The sequence below is a fragment of the Choristoneura fumiferana genome, chromosome 29 (genome assembly GCF_025370935.1).
Source record: "Choristoneura fumiferana chromosome 29, NRCan_CFum_1, whole genome shotgun sequence".
In the NCBI taxonomy this organism is placed as follows: Eukaryota; Metazoa; Arthropoda; class Insecta; order Lepidoptera; family Tortricidae; genus Choristoneura; species Choristoneura fumiferana.
The window spans coordinates 1338951-1361494 of record NC_133500.1 but is presented as its reverse complement, the minus strand read 5'-3'; the positions used below and the strand labels follow the sequence as shown (position 1 = coordinate 1361494).

The 22544-nt window shown below is 38.1% G+C and overlaps 2 protein-coding genes across 4 annotated transcripts in view; both read right to left on the bottom strand.

Moving 5' to 3' along the window:
• The window catches only part of LOC141444285 (uncharacterized), a 273640-nt gene that overhangs the window by 22333 nt on the left and 228763 nt on the right, over nucleotides 1–22544 (bottom strand). The window lies entirely within an intron of this gene.
• LOC141444276 (transmembrane channel-like protein 7) lies at nucleotides 8409–22443 on the bottom strand. 3 transcript variants are annotated; one of them, XM_074109767.1, is made up of 5 exons: nucleotides 22131–22443; nucleotides 16193–16390; nucleotides 15391–15498; nucleotides 11030–11130; nucleotides 8409–10460 (listed from the first exon to the last, which is right to left on the bottom strand). In XM_074109767.1, the coding sequence occupies exons 2-5, from the start codon at nucleotides 16368–16370 to the stop codon at nucleotides 8475–8477; spliced, it is 2373 nt and encodes a 790-aa protein (XP_073965868.1). In that variant the 5' UTR covers nucleotides 16371–16390; nucleotides 22131–22443; the 3' UTR covers nucleotides 8409–8474. The 3 variants fall into 3 exon arrangements, with proteins under 3 accessions (XP_073965868.1, XP_073965869.1, XP_073965870.1); XM_074109768.1 differs by lacking the exon at nucleotides 22131–22443 and adding an exon at nucleotides 21654–21805; XM_074109769.1 differs by lacking the exon at nucleotides 22131–22443 and adding an exon at nucleotides 17961–18032.

Below are 22544 nucleotides of genomic sequence, written 5' to 3'. Positions count from 1 at the left end.
ATGTATGTAGAGTTTTATTTTAAGGAAACACCTTAGTTGGCGAGATAAAAATATAATTCAATAAAAACTCAAAAAAACACAATCTTAATTAAAATAAGCAAATCACACGTCCTTTCGCAACACGTCTTACGTCTTTCTCCTCGACACTCATTCACTCCATCTCCGTCATTCGATCATCACATTCAATCAGTCATTCAGCATATCACTCATTCCTACAGCTCGGCCTTCCTGCTTGTGCCTGTCCTCGGGCACACCGTACCTAAAGTTACACAATGCAAAACATCTTTAACAAACTTACCTATACTGAAAACAAAACTAAACCGTCATCCATCTAAAATAATAAACAAACTCTTAACAGTAACACCTAAGTAGACATCTCATCATAAACATCTCAACTCATCAATCAAAAAAAAAAAAATTCGTTTGTGGGGCAGTCAGTCGAATACTTTTCGTGAAACCGAAAAAACATAAGAAATAAAACTCTACCTTATATGCAGTGCAGCATAACGTCTTTTGACTGACCCGCAGTTCATTGACCCCTAGGCCACGGCTTCATGTAATCAGCTGACGTAGAAGTACGAGTGGGTCCTTCTGTCGAACTGTCTGCCTTCTCTACGTCGTACCGGTCCTTGCCCGTCACGGCTGTCACGCGGTAGGGTCCCAGAAATTTAGGTTTCAATTTCAAACATGTACCAAACTGCGTCCTCATGATAGCCACACGATCTCCAACATGATATAATGTGCTAACTTTGCGTCGTTTATTGTAGTTGCTCTATTTCTTCTTGAATTCAGTCGTAATAAGCGTATGTTGAATATTCTCCGTCTGACAATATTCCTTAAACTCGTTGCTCGTAAATGCAGCTCCTCGATCTGTAATAAGTCTATAAGGATTACCAAAAGCCTGTTGATGTATCCTTAGCTTGTCCAATGTCTCTTTCGCCGTTGTACTCTTAGTTGGGAATACCCAAACAAACTTCGTGAATGCGTCAACAATCGTAAGTATATAGTTATACTGCTTCTTTGTTTCAGATAAAGGTCCAATATGATCGCAATGTAGTGTGTGCAATGGAATACTGCCCTTATCAATGCAATGAAAAAAACCTTCTTGTTTTCCACTCTTCTTAGTCGCCAGCAGACATGGAATGCATGTGACCATAAACTCGTCTATCTTCTTATGTAAATCTTGTATATGATAATCTCTACTAATTAACTCCACCATCTTCTTTTTTCCAAAATGTCCATTCTCATGTACTCTTTTTATGATATCACCTTCCATTCCCTGTGGAATGACTAATTGCAGTCCTTTGTAGAGTATATCATTCTGCATACAGTAATCCATGTATGGTTTTCTTTCAAAATTTCTCGAATCGCCCTTAAGCCACAATCTAGTTCTTGAGCTTTCTTGATCTGCTCATGGAATTCTCTGGTAACTACTCCGACATATCTACTCAAAGCATCAACATGTTTCATCTGCGATCCTGTACGATGTACTATTTCATAGTCGTACTCCTGTAGTACTAATACCCATCGAGCTACTCGGGTAGTTAAATCTTTTTCCTCAGCGTCATCTCAAAAGCCTGGCAATCAGTAATAATTTTAAATTTTAGTCCGTATAAATAATGTCTAAATTTCTTCACTCCTTCAATTATTGCTAAAGCCTCAAGCTCGTAACTCGTGTACTTCTGTTCTGCGTCATTAGTCTTCCTGCTCATATAATACACTGGGTGCATATGGTTGTCATCTGGACATCGTTGAAGTAAAATAGCAGCTACTGCGTACATCGATGCATCCGTGTGCAATTCTGTGTACAAACATGGTTCAAAAATTCTTAATACAGGCTTACTTATCAGTTCCTTCTTCAATATGTTAAACGCTGCTTTCTGAGGTTTACCAAATGCAAAATCAACATCTTTCTTAAGCAATTCTGTTAAAGGTCGTGCAATAAGAGCAAAGTTTTGGATAAACTTCCTGAAGTACGATGCTAAACCAACAAATCCATGTAACTGCTTCACGTTAGTAGGTTGAGGAAATCTTACCACAGCATCTATCTTTTCTGGTGTTGGTTGCACAGTTCCGTCCTCCACAACATGACCAAGGTACTCCACCTTCCTTTGGATCAGTTGCGCCTTCTTCCAGTTAATCTCGAGTCCATACTGAGATGCTCTTACTAGTACTAACTTAAGTCGTTCAACGGCTTGTGTCTCGTCCTCTGCAATTATAATGACGTCATCAATAAAAATCAGAACAATTCCCATCTCAATCAAATCTCTGAAAATCGCATTAATAAATCTTGTGAACACCTTTGGACATACCGATAAACCAAACGGAGCCTTTAAAAATTCGTATTGCCCGTTATGTGTCACAAACGCAGTATATTTGACAGAGTCTTCGTGAACTGTCAAATGAAAATACCCATTCTTCAAATCAATTGTACTAAACACCCTTCCCTTTGCCAGCTTATCAATATGATCTCCTATGACTGGCAACGGATATTCGTCTTTCACCATCTTTTTGTTTATCTGTCGATAATCAACACAAAATCTAGTGCTACCATCCTTCTTCTTGACAAGCACCAATGGGCTAGCGTACTCGGAATAACTTACCCGAACCACCCCGTCTTCTAGCCATTGTTTCACCTGACGCTCAACCTCTTGTTGCTCGGCCAAAGCCAGCCGTCGTGGTCGTTGCGCAACCGGGACGTCATCCTTCAATGTAATACGCAACTGAACTGGAGCCTCTTTCGTCTTGTTAGGCCGATACGTCTCAACAACTTGTCTTACCTCCTCTTGTAACTCTGGATCCTTCATGTAACCTATAACATCGGAAACACAAAAACTACACATAAAGTTACGGTACCAATCATTACTAGACTTTAATAAAAGTACTCGACTGCCTTCCATAACAAACGTTACATTCTTAAAAAATCTTGGCCTAAAATTACAGAAAACGGCATCACATTCCTAGGCACAACATGTAAAATTACGTCTTCGAAACATTGTCCATCTATAAAAATGTTTGTTTTTTATAACCTAACGAATAAACACGCGTCGAACCAAGTCCACTCAAAGAAATCACGCTCTGTTCATATTTTTGGCGCGTTCAAAGCTTGTAAACAGTCAATCGAAATTAAATTGATGTCACTTCCTGAGTCTATTAATGCACTAATACTTTTCCAAATAAAATAATTTCTTTCATCGGTTTACGATTATACGTCGGCCGTCCGCCATCATCGTTGACATTGTTGTTGTCACTCATGTCATTCGCTACAGTCGTCTCCTGTGGCGCCGTCATTGCCGCCATCTTGACCGAACCGAATGAAGTTCAGTCTCGTTCTGTCGTTCGCTCTTGTTCCCGTTCGGATGTGTTATTTCCCGTTGTATTCGAATTCTTTTGCACACCATGTGACTCGCCGCGATCCGCCATTTTGCCTTTGATGACTTTTGCTTGTTCCCGCCGTCGATGTACATTGTGATGAAATGTGACCAAATTCATTGCACCGAACCTTTTAGTCCTTTGGCTGTGCGGGCATCATTTGAACATGTGGTTATTCTCTCCGCAACTGTAGCACTTACTTTTCGGCTTGTTTTCTAATTCTTGGTTAGGCAAATTTGGGGTCTTCTTAGTTTTCAAATCTTCTTTAAACGTCTTCGTAAATTTTGAATTTTCTTTTAACTCAGAATATGTCGTCACTCATACAACATCATTTTCTTCATTGGGTCGTCTCTATACCGTCGATAATATATTTGATCGCGACATAATCGGGCATCTTCCCACGTTTACCTTCATTTCTTTCATGATGAGCATATAGTCGATGCACGATTCGTCAGACTTCTTCACTCGTGAACTCATCATTTCGTGGATAGTCTTGCTGTCAATGGTATCAGGGAATTCCTTAAAAGACTAGCTTTTAACTCATCCCACGTCTTGTACATCCTCTCAGCGCGTAACCATAGTGCCGCAGTACCTGTCAACGACCGCCTTGCCATGAGTAACTGCTGTACCGGGTCCATCCAAACACCTCGGCATTGTCCTCCACGTCTGGATCCACTTCGTCGCAGGATACGTCTTATCCTGGCCGAGTGAGAACTTTGGGACCAGTTTCCTCTGACAGATGTAACATGGCACCGCCCCCTCGTGATGATGACATGGCTTCTTCAAAAGAATCTTCAAATTCTACTCGCCCGACTGTTACGTCTCGTTTCTTTAGGCATTTTCTCGTCGCAAATTGTCTTCAACTCGTATTATCGTCGTCTGGATTTTTCGTTTGACGTGAGCCGTCGTCGTCGTCTTTTGTTCTATGAACACGTCGTCGTCTGAAAAAATCCAGTTGGATCGCTGTGATCCCGGACGAGCCCCCAAAAACTGTAGAGTTTTACTTTAAGGAAACACCTTAGTTGGCGAGATAAAATATAATTCAATAAAAACTCAAAAATACACAATCTTAATTAAAATAAGCAAATCAACACGTCCTTTCGCACACACGTCTTACGTCTTTCTCCTCGACACTCATTCACTCCATCTCCGTCATTCGATCATCACATTCAATCAGTCATTCAGCATATCACTCATTCCTACATACATACACAGACGCGATGCTAACGTGCCTGTATCATGCAAGCGCGTTTGTATCGATATAAACGCAAAATGCTTTGTAGAATTAATAACGCGCTATCGATGCGTGTTGACGGTGCGTCTAAAAAATGCAGTGTGCATGGCCCTTAATGTAATGGCCTCATTAGTAATCTCGAATTTTTATATTAACGAACTAAACTAAGTGTATAAGAAGTAACAGTCAGATTTATGTTAGTATAAAAAAGAGATCAATTACTACAGTTACATTATACAAGTATAATCCAGTGTCAAAGGAAATTGAACATGTATTATTTCAGATATAATGTAATAAGACTTGGACGCAATAAGACCTACCTACATAGGTTATCTGAAATCATTTTTAACCGACTTCAAAAAAGGAGGAAGTTTTTATACATTCATATCTTCATTTTAATCGGATAGAATTATGTTGTAGTTTAACAGCCGTTCTTCGTCATTTAACGGGTTAAAATAAATTAAAGTTTATTAATTATTTAACATTATCTCGCAAAAATCGATACTAATAAAAGCATATTTTAAGGCAACTTTTTATAATAAATAAAGAGTTTTTTTACGAAATTTCGGGCAATAACTTCGTGCGAGAGGGAGGGTTCCCCTTTGCGTAGTTCTTCGTCCTAATAATTTATTTATCAGTTTATAAAACCAATGCGCCGTAAAATTCAACTATAAATATATAAAAAACACAATACGTGAATAATCCATTATTTAGCATCATTTTTCTTTTTTTTTCAAATTCTGTAATATTTCCTTAGACACTGTTACGCTGTCACCACACTCAGCTGTTCGCTTATAGACACTCCTGTCTCGATAATCATCTAACATTAGCTAAGTGTAGAAACAGTATAAGGCTACGTTTTCACCGGAGACGTGCGAGGATGCGTTACGAGCAATGTGTTTGTCATGAACCAATAGAAACGCTTCATTTACCTGTTCTCGCTCAGCGCAGCTCTAGCTATTCTATTGGTTCATGACAAACATCCTCGCAGTCCACGCACATCTCTGGTAGAAACGCATCCTTAAAGCCTGCCCAGAATAGCAAGGGCAGATATAATGGTTTTACATGTTGCTCTTTTTAGCTATTACTTAACCAATATGGCAGCCCTTGAACTGTTTCTGGTTTAATTAAGTTAACAAAACATGAAGGCGTTCAATATAGAGGATGGAATATCAAATCTTATTTATTCAAGCTCCAGGGAGTTGGGCGCGCAGCCGGGATTTTTAGGGTCTATATTAATTCGTATAAAATTAATATTCCTAATTGAAATATGCAGAAGTGAACTATTATGTGTAAATATCTATGTATTATCGGGCTGTTATAAACAAATACCTAACATTGAAGCCTTCTGAACCTAACCTAGTAGGTTTTGCCCTGACCAAGCTTATTCACTCGCTTGATAAAATTATGAATTCATTTTATAACAATTAAAGTTATAGTTAATAATGTTACGCACATTTCAATTATACGAATTTATTATTATACTAAATAATTTTGATTTTTTATAATAATGCATGTATGTTATGCACAATTGTTTATGTTATGCCAAATCTATTATGCGAATTTATATTAGGACAATTATTATCATAGGAAATAAGGGGCACCCGATTTTTGGGGGTTTTCAGAAAAATATGTACCCCGTTTTGCCTTAATTATCCATACTAAAATTTATTTGTCACTTTTGGGACGGTCCATACCACATGTATGGTTAACTGCATCACAAAACTGACAGTAAAGGTGGGACACTTATTGCTTAAATCGATAGTGCCTACTCATCTGAGTAGAAATAACCCAAAAACTGTTAGTTTTTAAAAAAGAAGTAAAGGGTACAATTTTTTCTGAAAATTCCCTTTTAAGGCAGTGAGAGTCCGGCTCTGTCTGGGCGCTCGCTTCCTAGTCGCCGATAATTGATTTTCCCGACTGCACACGCCCCATCGCCCCATCTACCTCATACATATAAAATTTAAAAGCAAGTAGTAAACAAAAGCAAGAACCTAGTGCATTTGGCCTTTAAGGCGAGTCAACAAAAAAAAAACTGTAATCTAATAATAATAACTATGGCTATTGCGATAGTAAAACAATAGTAGTAGTGTATCATTCTAAATCTAGACTATGAATAGACTTTTTTCATGTCAATTTGCACGATGTCACGTCTATATGTAACGCCAAAAGCTTCGTTAACTTAATCAAGCTTTATTTCGTTAAACTTACGACGCTAGCAGCCTTTTAATTTTATCTAAAACCGACGTTATTGTACAAAATTTACATCACTATTAAATGTATAAAGTAATCAAAAAACATTTGCTAAGACAAAATGGAAGATAAAGTGAGCGAACTTCGTTTGACAGTTTAGAATAAAAATACGTTTTAGAATTGATTTAAGTTTTTTTTTTATAAATAATTTAGAACTAAGCGGGTCATTCGAGTTGACGAGAGATAAAACGTATTATCCTACTCATATTATGAACGCGAAAGTTCGTGTTAAGAGTAAAATTATACATTTAAAAACTTCAAAACTAATTTACTAAATTTTGTATCGTACACGTTTCATCGAATAATTAGTGGCATATAACTTTGTGTTGAACCGTTGACACGTCGTTTCTACGACGTCGTACAAAAGACGTGTGAAAGATTACGTCGGGGACGTCGTATAAAACGTGTACGATAAAAAATCGTGCAGGACTGCGCCGTGTGAACCCAGCCTTACACGCTAAAATGGCTTAGCGAACGACTTTCACCGTGAGTGGAGCAATAATACAAACTTTCGCATTTACAATACTGACTAGTAGAACCACCGTATTTTGGTACCGGGTTCTCATTTGAGTAAAAATTTGATCAAAAATATGTAAACACGACTCATGTTAACAGCGTAGAAGCGTGTCCTGGAATATTTGATTGAATTTTTGCTCAGAAGTATAAAAACACGACTGTACTTTTGCTGTTCTAACATCAACTCGAGAGCCTCGCAATAAAATCTACTAGATTCTTAACATCTTGACATTTCATTGCCTATAATTAAGATCTTGGGTCATGCACAGAATGTTCTCTTCTATGAAATATACAGAAGACAACATCACTGCTAATTATTATTTACATACGATGCATTATGTGTACAGAAAGAAAACTGATTTTTAATCCGTGTATGACCCTTCTTAAGCTGGATATACATTTGTGTGACACGACGTGCGTAACGCGTCAGAAAGTTTTTTTTCCAACTTAGTTATTTCTTATGGTGATATTTAAGCATAGTAGGTATATAAGATTTTTAAGGACTGAACTTTACGTTGTTTTGACCTGGACAAACAATCCCGATTAACATTATATGCAGTTTTGTTTGGACGACTTTTCCTTTATTGAAAATACAAACTGAAATATAGATGCACAGAAAAACCAGAAAAATAAAGACCATCACTGGGAATCGAACCCAGGTCCTCGGTATTCCGTACCGTGCTATCACCATCGCTACCATCACTGATGTTTCAACGGTACAGACACGAATTTCCCCTATGCACCTCATATCTCAGCTTTCTTATTTTAGCCACTTAAGCAGTGACGCTACATCTATACCGTAGCCCATCGAGAAACTTTTTTCGGCACTCCATTGGAACTAACCGCTCACCCGGAAGAGAGCAATCAAATTAAGATTTTTTTTTGGAATATTTTTGTATTTTTTATTTCAATTCCAAATTTTTACTTTTACGGTCATCCCGTAAAATTATTATTTTTAAGTTTCGTAACCCTTCGCGGAATTATTGTATTGTACAACTAGCTGGTTTGTCTTACCTCTCTTAAAGCTTTGAAACCGATACCGTTCTGACGCGTCACGGCACGTCACGTCAGACAAATATTAGCTTTACTCTCGCTTAGACTACTTAGAGCTCTGTCTGATAGACGAGTCGTCCTCAGCAAAGCTTGCCCTATTCCTCCTCTCGCACTTCTTCTGATGCTGCCTTATAAAAGCAGACAGTCTATTCAACAGAAACTGCTTATCATGTCCTTCTAGAACCAACTGGTTCTTCAACACTACCACCATATGTCTGTTAGCAGTCGCCACAGCCCAATAGTAGTACAAAAAGAACAGCATCACAGCGAACGCTGGTATAGCAAACGCCGATGTACCGATAAAGAAGATAACTGTATGTACTACTTCAGGGAAACCCTGGAACGTTGCCACAGCAAATTCCCACACAGTAGAAAGACCGCGGTATGGTCCACAGTTCAAGGATGGGTATAACTCTGCGATGGAGTACGCTACAGGCACTATGGATATAACGAAACCTAGGAGCAAAACTGACATGAATAAAGACTTCGATTTAGATGCTTTGTAAACAACAGGAGATGGTGTGCAGTTAATTAAACAAGTGAACTTCTTTACGTAGAATATTATGAAGTAGAATATTGTGCCGATAAGAGGTAAGAAAGGGCAGAAGAATGTACCCATCCATATGATAGTTTGTGTATATACTATGTCTAGCACATGTTTGGGGAGGTAAAAGTCTTGTTCCCCGATGATTTTGAAACAGCGACTGACTGTATGTCGAGCGATGAAAGCTCGCGGCAAGTTTATAAAGAATGTCGTGAAGAATTGTAAAGCGAAATCGGTTAGTATTAGCTTGTATAGCTGTTGGCCGACGTAGGTTTCCCAGCATTCTAGTCTAGAGGGATCCTCGTTGCTGGAAGCGCAAATTTGACTGTCGTCTGTCACTCTTTGATATATCTGACTCAGTAATACTCCTAAAGAGGACAATCTAAGTAGAACTGTCCGTAGTAAAGTGACTATGATAACTCTAGCGGGCATGTATTCCTCGAATTTTATCAGATAATTGAATACTTCTGGTACTAGAATGTTTAAAGCGACTATACAGATGTAAGGTAAGAATTCAAGTAGAGTTATAGGCAGCTGGCCAAAGTTGTACGAGCCGTCTTTATTCAAAAGAGACATGCTCCGTTTGACAGTGTGGTTTAGATATTCGTCCGGATTAGCATTTTGTGATAAATCGGCTAGTTTTTTTACAGAAAAATCAAAAGTAACGTATATCAAAATGCCTGATGCTACCAACATGGATAGAACCAGCAAATTTACGAATAACCTTTTCAGATGTAATAAAATCTGACTCTCTCTGCTTCTTAACTGCTTTTCCTCTTTGAACCTTTCTTCTTCTATGCATCCTTTGATTTCATTGTATAGAGCTCTGTGTTTTATTTTGGCGGATTTATCGTTATGTATACAAAAGTCCCATCCGCCGAAAACTAGATTACAATACATGTAGAACTGACCCTCGCTTTCAACTAACCTTTCTTTAAACCCTCTAGCTCCAGTTTTAACTATGGCGATTAAAGATAGCAGCGCCCATGAGATCGGTACTAGTATGTAAGCCAATGGCATGTTATAATACATCTGGGAGTATAACTTATCGAAATAATACGTATATATTTGATTACTATATACACCGTAGAATAAAACGGTTCTTTCCATCCACCCGGTACCTTGTATGACATCGAGAAAGACATTGCTATCTGTTAAATTCCTTTCTAAATATGCTTCTGCACAGCATACAGTGGAATTCGCTTCGTAGTTGCAAGTATGAGTTTCTTCGACTAGTAAAGTCTTTGGTAATATTAGGAAGATTATGACTAGTAGGGATATTACTAGGTTTAGGAATAACAGCCAGCGTAGGAAGAGGAAGTAGGAGACTACGCCTGTACCGAAGCTGCCCTCTATCTCCCGCAGCGGGGAGTGCCAGAGTTCCAACTTGGCCATTATTTCCGCGAGTCTGACGCGGAAGCGGTGCCATACTTTCCTTTGCCGCCATTGGAGTTGCTCTAAGCCGACGAGGCGCAGTTTTGTTGCGTTCTGGAATTTGATAAAAGTATGGTAAATTCAGATGCTTGATTGATGATTCTTTTGTTCTGTAATTGTATTTTTTTTCTGACGTTAAATAAATGTGTTTTCTATCTTTTATAGGGTTAGAATCTCCTGTCTGTCTGTCCGTCCGTCTGTCACAGGGCTCTTGAGTCGTAATAGTTAGACACTTGAAATTTTCACAGATTATGTATTACTGTGGCCGCTATAACAACAAATACTAAAAACAGAATAAAATAAATATTTTTGCGGTTTTTTTTTACTTGATATTAACACTTAACGGCAACAGGTAGACATTTGAAAAATTTACAGAATCTTTAGTTGTATAATCACTTTAAAAAAAAATTAAGGGGGGCTCCCATACATCAACTTGTTTTTTTTTTTGCCGTTTTTTTGCTAATATCTAATGTATTGATAATGGTACGGAACCCTTCGTGCGCGAGTCCGACTCGCTCTTGGCCGGTTTTTAAAGATCTAGTTTGACTTACTAGCGACCCGCCCCAGCTTAGTACGGGTGCAACTTTGAAAGAAAGTCTGTTTGCCACAGTAGCTGAAATTACCTGAAGCCGTGCCTTCAGCTCCCTCTTCTGGTTCATCGGCACCGGCATAGCCTTGATCTGCATGATCTCCTCCCATGTCCGCTCCTCGTTCGATAGGTTTTCTGTAACATGATTAATTTCATCTATTTAGATAATAACCTAACCAAAAAAAAGTTAGAAAACCACCGACTTTGTCACTTCAAAGATCAATTTCTCAAAACGGCTGAACCGATTTCGATGAAACATGTCTAAGAACCATGGCTAGAAACCCTGATTTCAAATAAAAAACAACTGCATTCAAATCGGTCCGCCCGTTTAAGAGCTACGGTGCCACAGACCGACACACACATAGCAGTCAAACTTGTAACACCCCTCTTTTTGCGTCGGGGGTTAAAACCAGCCAAATGTGAGCGGGACTCGCGCACCGACGGTGCCGTAAAAAAATTACGACTCATAATATCGTCTCAGCCTATATACGACCCACTGCTGGGCACACGCCTCCTATAAGAATGAGAGGGCTTGCGCCGTAGCTCCCACGCGGGCCCAGTGCGGATTGGGAACTTCGCAAGCACCATTGAATTGCTTCGCAGGTTTGTGCAGATTTCCTCATGAAGTTTCTTTCACCGTAAAGCTCGTGGTAAATTTTAAATGTAATTTCGCACACGAATTTTGGAAAACTCAAGAGGTAAGAGCCCGGGTTTGAACCCACGATCCTCTGCTTGGAGTCAAACCAGTAGATCACCATATACACATATACTTTTTTTATACTGTTACATACGTATATTGTCAAAATATACGCATTAATATTATATTTTTTTTTATAAAAAAAATGCAGTATAGTTAACATTTGTAATTTGGTTTACTTACTTAATTTATACGTCATTGATCCCTAAATATTTATGTGTTCAGTTAACTATGTAAAAATGAATATAAATTAAAGAAATGATCCTGTGGCACCCATGTATATTGGCAGTTATACTTAACAAACGATTATCTCATGTTAGCGTGCAATGAATATAAATTAAGAGATAATGATACGAATGTCGACGAACTCAGTTATCAATAGGTAATTAATGTTTATTGTTTTATAGTAATTAAATTACGAGGTTGATGTGTTTATTGTTTTCAATGAAAAGTTTTTTACTTTATCAGTTCTAAACATGATCATTTAGAATTCACATATTCCGGTCAATTTTTAACAGACTTCAAAGAAGGAGGTTCTACGTTCGACTGTATGTATTTTTGTCAAGTTGTCTTCTCTCCAGCAGGAGTGGTCTTATAGTCATCTACCTCACCGTACATACTATACAGGGTGGAAAAAAATTATGGGCCCTGGAGGGCAACTACCTTAAATCCTTTAGTTAGCTGTTTGTACTGAAAGGAAACATTTCTTTATTTCTAAAATGAAACCAAACTGCATTCAAATATCTTCTAAACTTCGCTTGTCTCACCCGGGAATCGAACCAACTAAAAATAAACACTCGCTATTTTATCATACGAATCGATACGATTATTGTTCAGGATAAGATTTATCCAATAAACATTTGGCCTTACACTCATCTATTTAGAGCAATGTTTTAATATAGATTATTTTCAGTGAACCGTAGAAGTTTTTATGTGCTATTATTGGCAAAATAAGTATCCTAAATAAAACTCATCTATTGTACGAGATACCATGAAATAAAACATTTATTAACATTATGACATTACCTAGTACTGTTCACTTGTAACCCAGGAGACCCACTTGCTCGTTTGCCATCCAGTCGAATAAAAAAAAAAAAAAATGATATGTTATAATTTTCTTATCTCTCCAGCATCCAAAGACATTATAATTATGAAGTACAAGCTTGCTGATTTTATTTATTTCTAAGTACCTTATCGATAAGGTATTAGCAAGCTTTTACTTCATAATTATGATATACTAGAGGTTACCCGCCGCTTCGCACGCGTAAACTATTCGGTCTGGTAGTTACTTTTACTATGTCCGGGATTTTACAAAATTCCCGTGGGAATTCCCAAAATGTATATCATGATCTTCATTGAAGATGTGTTAAGAACAACTGTCCAAAATTTCAAAACGCTAAACCCAGCGGTTGAAGTTTTTAGATTTTTTCCCTATCCCGTGGGAATATGGGGATAAAAAGTATCCTATGTTTTAATCCAGATTATAAACTAACTTTTTGCCAAATTTCATTCAAATCCGTCCAACCGTTTCAGCGTGAAGAAGTAACTCACTCACTAACTTTCGCATCTAATATTAGTAGGAGTAGGATGTCTTTGGATGTTAAAGAAATAAGAAAATTATGTATAACGTATTATTTACTTGTTACAAGTGAACAGTACTGGGTTTCGTATAATAGCGAGCGTTTATTTTTTTAATTTTTAGTAGGTTCGATTCCCGATCCCGGGCGAGACAAGCGAAGTTTAGAAGATTTTTTTAAATGCAACTTTTTTCTGCGACAAGAGGTATTGTAAAGTTTATGTAAATATGTTCAGCAATAATAATGACAATAAGTGCAAATTTCGAACTTCGTATCTTGCCGTCCCGCTTACGCTAATATTATTTAATACGAGAGTGAGAGGGAGGGTACGATACGAACTTCGATTGTAGTGTAGCAGACCTTTAGTATTTATTACCTTTACTGAGCCACCGATATTTCGACGCAGCGTGCATCATGATCGAGGGTAGACGAAACAATTTACGGGTAGGGTTCATGTTGTGTAGACCGTACTCGATCTATCCTCAATCTGGCGCCACACTACTACTGGTCGCGTTCTCGATTAATAATCGATCCAAACATACGTCACTCATTGTATTACCCCGGGCACTAGAGACGGACTGAAGAAATCCCGGTCACACCTGGTAATCACAGTCTCCACCCCGTAACAAATACATAAGAGTATTGCCGTACTTTTATCACTGATATCGCTTAAAAAATCGAGACGCGAACGAGAAATTTTCCTTGCTTCCCGACATGGACTTTTAGGAATTTTATATTCCACTTAGTTCTATCATCGCACCAAGAGTATTTTTAAAATTCCACTTGGTTCGACCCTTGAACTACGGGGATTGTTTAATTCAAGTTTGAATACAGAAATTTTTATAATAAATAAAACAAATTTTTCATAGTCTAAGCCTTATTACAACAAGGGAATTCCTAAGTAAAAATTGTTTTTTGTTGAGGATCGAACCAAATGGAATTCAATGAACCTGGTGGTTCCAATCAGCGGGAATCGAGTTGTTACGGCGGCACGCTACTGTTAACTGCACTTTGGTATGAGCGAAATCGAGCAATTAGCCAAAAGGTCAGTGCCATCATCATCGTATCGCGCAATATGCGAATTGATGATTAATCGGATGTTAAAATGATTTGAAATCATCAATAGGGAGAGTTCAAAGGGGTTAATGGAACGGTGAATCAGTCTCTACGCTAAATTCGACGTCTTGTCTATTCTGCCTGGCAACCTTAACATTGCTGCAAGGAACCTTGTTAGAATGTTTAAACTTGAAATTTGGTATTAAAGCAGCTCTTATAGCACAAACAGTAAGAAAAAAGAAAGAGAAGTTTTTTAAGTTGAAATGAAAACAAAAAGTATTAGGCTGCATTTCCACCAGAGATGAGCGAGGGTGTGTTGCGAGGATTGTGTTTTTCAGGAATCAATAAGTAGAAATGCATTATTTAAAACCAGCATATTGTAAAATGAGTACTAAGTGAACAAATAAATCATTTTCATTTTCGTTATTTACCTATCCTCGCTCAGTACAGCTCTGGTGGAAACAGCTGAGCGGAGCAAGGCTAGGTAAATGGAGCGGTTCTATTGGTTCATGAACACATTCCGTGCAACACTTTCTCGCACATCTTTGGTTGAAATGCAGCCTTAAAGCTTGTTATCCACTGACAGCGGTGGCGGGCAGCGGTACCGGTTGTAATATTCGAGCTACAATGAAAGAGGCCACACAGACCACTCCAGGCTAATTTCCCGCGCGGTATTCTATGTGGACTCCTTCATGTTAGCTCAAATATTACAACCGGTCCGCGCCGCGCCGCATCGCTTCGCCACCGCTGTCAGTGGGTTTCAAGCAATTATACAAACTCCCTGTTTCACCATCCATTGATTAAATTTATCCGACAAATAAAATTAATCAATTTGGTACGTAGATAGCTGGACGTCTGGAATAACATATAGGCTACTTTTTATCCCGATATTCCCACGGGATAGGGATAAACCTCAATGAAGAACACAATATAAATTTTGGGAGTTCCCAGGGAACTTTTGTAAAATCCCGATATTGCAATTGTAACTTGTAACTACCAGATCGAATAGTTTATGCCGCGGGTAAACTCTAGTAACCCTATAGTTTAAGCTGTGGAGTGGCCTACCTGAGAGGTCTGGCAGCATGGACAGATGGTGGTCGCGGCTCTGCGTGGTGCGCGCGTACGTCGACTGGCGGCGCTCATTTTGTGAACGCACGCGCTTCACCGTCGTAGCTGTAAAATAATAGTACATTGTTTCTTAAGGGCGGTAAATAAGGAATTACGAACGAGAGTCTATTAGAAGCCCGAAGTCGAAGACTGAGGGCTTTAATGAGTCGATGTTCGTAATTCTAGTACCGCCCGTGCGACATACAATGTTTTTCATCACATTTGCGAGTAAAATTGTATATTTGTAAAAGAAAAACTAATAAGACGTTTTTTTTGGGTTTAAGACGTGAGTTATCCGTTACAATATCATTAATTCTGTTAATTATTGTTATGAATAAATAATAAAGTTCATACGCTCTCTACATAATAATAGGGTACTTTATTAAATGCTGACAAGATATATCCCGTATTGCTTTGCTCCTATCCTACCACGTCCTCTTAAGGTAGGACACGGCACTTAGGTACTCAACACAGCTTCCTCCCTCACGGGAGTAGGTATATGTAGCCAGTGCTAGAACCAGTGGCGGACTAAGCCCGTGAGAGGCCCGGGGCGGCAAAGCTGAATGAGGCCCCCCCCCAGCTTTAAAAAAAAATTAGGTAATAAACACATTTTTAAAGTCTTGTTCAGGGGAACGCGGAAGCATTTGGGGGCCCCCAAGACCGGAAGCCCGGGGCGGGCCGCCCCTTCCGCCCCCCTGTTAGTCCGCCACTGGCTAGAACTCTCCATCAATCGAGCCATGCTAGTTCGTGATCCACTTACTCCTCGCCTGTTTAGAGGGCAGTAACGTCGCAAGCTTGTTGGCATCAGCCCGCTGGAGGTTGTCGAACAGTTCCTGCTCCGCGCCAGGATACAGCTCCTGGTAGAACTCGCCCCCCGCCTCCTCCCACCCCGAGTGCCGCGCTCGCGACTTGCCCTTCGATGAGTTGCCGCCCGACATGGTTAGGTTGGCATTTTACTCTGGAACAGGGATAATAGTAGATTATTGTCGTGGCATAAGTAGGGAATTGCTGGCTGAGTATGAGTATTTAACATTGTAATGGACATCTCGCATTTATGGTCAATGACATGTACTCCGTAATTGTCATGTATATCGGAATAAAGTACCTTTAAATAGTTTATAATATGACTCAAATTGATAATTGAATAATATACATGATGTGGATGTACTTTCTAAATAAATAAATAAATAAACAGACGAGCTTGATCAAGGTAGAGCGAGTGTCTACACTAGGGATGTAACGGATGTGGTTTTATCGGAACCAGATATTTTCAATTTAGTTTATCTTATCGGAATCGAAAACGAAACCGGAACCAGAATCGGAGCTTGAGTGATAGGTGGACAAGATGTTAAGGGTAGGTCTACTAACCTGAGGGTCTATTGCTTAACGTTTCTGACACTCACGATCACAATCAAATGATAGTTTTCGCATACAATAACTGTCATTAGATTGTGATCACGAGTGTCAGAAATGTTTTAGATGTACCTACGCCGCTCATGGTCAGTCGCCGCGATTAACATCCAATATACCTAACATCATGGTAAGCCGTGGTGGCCTAGTGGTTTGACCCATCGCCTCTCAAGCAGAGGGTCGTGGGTTCAAACCCCGGCTCGCACCTCTGAGTTTTTCGAAATTCATGTGCGGAGTTACATTTGAAATTTACCACGAGCTTTGCGGTGAAGGAAAACATCGTGAGGAAACCTGCACAAACCTGCGAAGCAATTCAATGGTGTGTGTGAAGTTCCCAATCCGCACTGGGCCCGCGTGGGAACTATGGCCCAAGCCCTCTCATTCTGAGGGGAGGCCTGTGCCCTGCAGTGGGACGTATATAGGCTGGGATGATACCTAACATCCGTTTCAAAAGTAACGGAACCGGAATTGAAACTGATGTTTAACTTCAAACGGAAGTTCCGATTTAACGGAAACGGAACCGGAACTCCGTAACATCCCTGGTCTACACCCCCCGCGCCTCTCAAGAGGTGCCATCATAATTTACTGGAAAATGGCGCCCCTTGCCAGCGACCGCTCCTCCTGCTCTACCCTACGAACGGCGCTGTACATCCCGTAACATATATATCTAATTCACATTATTAGCCTGCTCTCAGAACGAGAGGTGTATTCCGAGAGAAGGCCTGTGCCCTACAGTGGGATGTATATAGACCCAGATGATGATGATGATGATGATGATGATGATGATAATGGTATCCGCTCATTTCGCAACTAACGTTTGGCAAACTGTTTCATTTCGCAAACCCTAAAACTGTAAATATTTCAGGATATATTTCAGGGCCATCGTAGAACCATTTAGGTTAGGTTAGTTTTATAAAATACTAGCTGGTGCCCGCGGCTTCGCCCCCAGTGTAGTTTTTTTTTTAATTTTCTAAATCTTTTATAAAGAACCTTCTCCTGACAATTGCAAAGCCGTTCACGCGTGATGCGCAGCGGTTATTATTTCGGGATTTTATCCCTATCCCGTGGGAATATCGGGATAAAAAGTAGCTTATGTTTTAATCCAAGTTATAAACTACCTTTTTGCGAAATTTCATCCAAATCCGTCCAGCCGTTTCAGCGTGAAGAAGTAACAAATATACTCACTCACAAACTTTCACATTTATAATACATACAATATTAGTAGGATAATAATAAGATTAAACAGATGCAAAATGAAAAAGTTTGCCAAACGTTATTCGCCGAAACATTAGTAAACCGATGATGATATCATTAGCAAGACTAATTAGACTAAACTCGCTATAACAAAGAAATAAACAATTTAAATAAATACTAGCTTCCAAGTAAAAGCAATTTCACTGTAATTATCACACTTCTGCACGCTATCAAAGATGAACTATTACTGGAAGTATATCTGTATTTGTTTCTTATCATAATTTATTGAACGTAAATACCTAAATCACCATGCGTAATTTTGAATGGGAAACAAAGGATACAATATTTAAATGATTTATATAGTCATTGTCATAAATGTACCTATGGGTTTTTACCAACCAGTTTTTATGGGGAAACAGTTCAGAAAATGTATGTATTCTTTGCTAAAATTAGGGATAGAATGAGTTAGCGTCATTGCTCGCATTATTGTGGACTGATGGGAAGCAATCACCGCCGCCCATGGACACCTGTCAACACGAGGGGTATCACAGAGACTGATATAGGCTCGTTTTTTAAAGATCCCTAAGTTGTACCGCTCCGGAAACTGTCCCAGGAAGCTGGTTCATAATTTAGTCGTGCGACGTGACTAAAATTTAATATTATGACTATTACGATACAGCCGTGTTCATAATAGAATCCAATGTCGTAATGCTGGTTGGAGGATTTACTATACGGGTGTAGATAAATGAGAAATAAAGACTTGATTTACCGCTTGCCGTAACACTGCTGAGTGGGGTACACTTTATACTATTCAATGTTATTTTTATTTTTTCCATCTAATTTATTTTTATGTGTATCGAATATGTGTAAATAAATGTTTCTCTCTCTCTCATTTAATTTAATACTAAAATTTGTTAAAATAAGTTGATTTAAATACAAAGTTTATTAAACATTTTCACATGAAAACAGTTTGTTTTCTTTTTAGGGTTCCGGAGCCAAAATGGCAAAGACCCTTATAGTTTCACCATGTCTGTCTGTCTGTCCGTCCGCGGCTTTACTCAGGACTATCAATGCTAGAAAGCTGTAAGTTTGCACGAATATTTATATGTAAAGTACTGTACTTATTTTTTTCGTTATGACTACGGAACCCTATTTTGGGCGTGTCCGACACGCTCTTGGCCGGTTTTTTTATTATTCACCCTTTATCCGGCATCATTATCCGGTATCCGCCCGGATCCTGAAAAAGTGCCGAAACTGGTTCCTAGCCGGGTACCCGGTGCATCTCTTATATTATGTTAATTACTTATTTAATTTCTTGAAATTACTTTTCACTTCCTGGACTTGAGATAACGATTTACACATGCTTTCAAAATAATTACCTTATTTAGTAAAATGTTAATAAAAGCACTAAATAAATAAGTAATATAGGAATACTGACCGCAGACAATTTGGGAACAATATTGTTTATTTTCTTTAATTAAACAAAAATCTTCTTGGGCAACCGGGTTCAATAGTAGCGATTGGGACATGTTTTTGTAAATATGTTTTTAAGGTTTATAAAAGTAATTTAGTTTTACTAAAAAAAAAAAAATTACGTATTAGTTACATATTCTAAAAAACGTAGGAAATCAATGAGTAATGTTGCAAGAAAATTTGATTTGAACAACACACATATTTTTAAACTGTATAAAAAGGTATTCAATTGAGCGGAGTTCGTTTTTTGTGGCTTTATTTTTTCCCTAAAACTTGCTGATGTAAACCTTAAGGTCATGCCAATGTATTATTAGAGTTGTTTTGTTGCTTTTATAGGTTTTTTTGTCAACTTTGCAATAATAGATGGTGCATGGTCAAGTATATATACCTATACAGATTAGGTTTATCTAAAACAATTCTATTTACCTAATCTGCTAATGACCATTGATAAGATATACAATTAACATGAATAGGCTGTTCTAGTTGTGATAGTACATATTTTATGACGAGCTTAAGATAGTCATCATGGTCATTACCTACAGCCTAAATACGCCCTACTGCTAGGTACAGTCGAAGCCACTGTGGAACCTTTTCGTAGAAAAAGTCATAGTGATGTTGCATTGTTTGACAAGGGAATTTATTATGACACTTACTGTGAGAACGTTCTACAATGGGTCAGTCAGTGAAATGGTTCACCCGCCTCCTTCCAGATATATTGGGTTGTCAAAGTCAAAATATCTTTACTTTACTCAATTTAGGCTACAACAAGCACTTATGAATGTCAAAAATAATCTAACACCGGTTCGTAAAATAAAAACCTCTGTTGAAGAAGAATCCGGCAAACTGAACGAGGTATATCAATTTTTTAAAACAGATTTACAATATTATTAAATGATATTGTTAGTTGGTTGAGCTGAAGTTTCCAATCTACACTGGGTCCGCAGTGTAGTCCCGTGTGTGTTGTGTGCAGTGGGACATAACACATAGTCTGAGATGAACTTTCATTTTGAAATGTTCAGCTTTTTGTCAGGATTTTTTTTTTGTTACTCTAAGTGAGCTGAAGATGATGTAAGCTTCTTGTCTCAGTAATATTCCTGGCATTACAAACAACAACAGATTAATATTCACATTCTTGGATGTAGAAAATTGGAATTAAGCATACTGGTTCCTTTTATGAGTTAGACCAGATATTCTGAACCGCTGTGCCGCTTATATTTTCAGCTGTACCATGATTGCCGCAAGTGCATACTGCTTTTAAATCATGTATGGCTATTTTAATGAGAAAATAGTACGAAAACAACTAACGCATGGTGTGTGTGATTAATAAGCCTTCACTGTTTGTTATGTTATACTATGTATACATATTATTGATATACTGTACGGAACGCGCCCTCCACGCGCCAGTCCGATTAGCACTTGGCTATTTTTTACTGGTGTGCCGTGAAACTTTGATGAACAAAAAGTGTGACGTCAAAACCAAAAGGTTGAAAACACCTGAGTTAGACCAAGAATAAGGAAGAATTTTACAAAAAATCCTCTGGGATAGGTAGCCCTGCCAAGCTGCGGGCGTAAGCTAGCCTACACTCTGTTTCTACGGCAGGCAAAAAAACGAACATTGAAGAAGTATATTTTGTCTGATGCACTTTTTTATCATTTACTCTTAACGAATTTTTAAAGAACTTGCTATATTTATTTTATTAATTATTGTGCTAGGTGACATAGAATTTACTCTATAATGCCGCAGTAGTACTAGACCATGTACTATTTTATTTCGGAAAATACCCCTAAAATTTTAATATAATATAAGCTATTTTAATAATAATGGCAAGGATATGTAGGTTACATGGAAATTTTGATGATACAAATTATTAGCTAACAATTCCAGATTGTAAGACAAAATAATTCAGAACTAAATGAATTTGTTTTTCTTTAATGTTAAGAATATTAAATTTAGTTGATTTTTTAACCAGTTATTCAAATAATAAATACAAGCCGCTAAAAAAGTTAAATGAAATTAAAAAATTAACTTTCCTTTTAACAAATTGAAAATAGAACAGCTTTCGAGGAATGGTGTTTTGTTTATTTTTTATACGTGTACGTTTACAGAACAGAACAATGGATTGCGAAATTATTATGCCACATACCTTGCTTTATGCCGACACAGTTTTAAGCACAACACATTCTTTTTCCACCTTAACCCACTAACACATAATAAACACCATATTATTGAAGAAAAAACCGAAATATTTGTACCAAAGTGCCAAATAAACTGCAAATAAACCGCAAGGAGTGGTGCTCCGTTCGAAAACTAAATTAACCACATGTACCATTGTTTACCTAATCATGAACATACTCTGAATTTTGCGATATTATAAAACCTTATAATGAATCATAACGGCCACTCATTAGAACAGGATTATGATGGTACTCTTAAACTAAGTATAAATAACGCTGTAATTAAGAAATTATTTACGTTTCAGCGCTGAAATGGTGTGAAGATGCTTTCAGAACGCGCGACCCTAATCTAGCGAGAGCTGTCAAAATCCATTCACGCAGAGCTTGTTCATTTTAAAATGCTCTCATTTTCATCAATTATCGTATTAGTCATAGATTCCACTCACCTCGAAATTTCACACACTATTCAAATCCATGTAAATTAGGTACCATTGTAAACATAATTGATTCGTCTCACTTCTATTCTTTCGAAAGATAAATATTATCGATCACTTTTATTTAAGAACATGGTGAAGTGCATGCTGAGTCACATATTGTTTTATTTCCTGACCACAATCCGTAAACTCTTATTTGTAAACACTAATCAAAAGTTATTTCAATAGAGAGATGGTGGAAAAGACTTCGATTTAATATTCGTAGCTATCGGAGCACGGAAAAAACGACAACCTTCCGCCGCTCCGGTAAACAAATCTCTGACTGAGGAAATTTTCTTTATGCAATATCCGGTGTAGTTCACAATTGGTTCGTTTACGCGGTAATTTTAGTATAGACCAATGAGATGGCTCTGTGACACGACGGGC

Excerpts from the sequence above, each read along its gene's own strand:
- LOC141444276 (XM_074109767.1), bottom strand. The coding sequence starts at position 16,370 with ATGTCGGGCGGCAACTCATCGAAGGGCAAGTCGCGAGCGCGGCACTCG. Across the intron at positions 15,499-16,192 it reads GCCCTCTAAACAGGCGAGGA|CTACGACGGTGAAGCGCGTG; the intron begins GTAAGTGGATCA and ends ATTATTTTACAG. Across the intron at positions 10,461-11,029 it reads AGCTGAAGGCACGGCTTCAG|AACGCAACAAAACTGCGCCT; the intron begins GTAATTTCAGCT and ends ATCAAATTCCAG.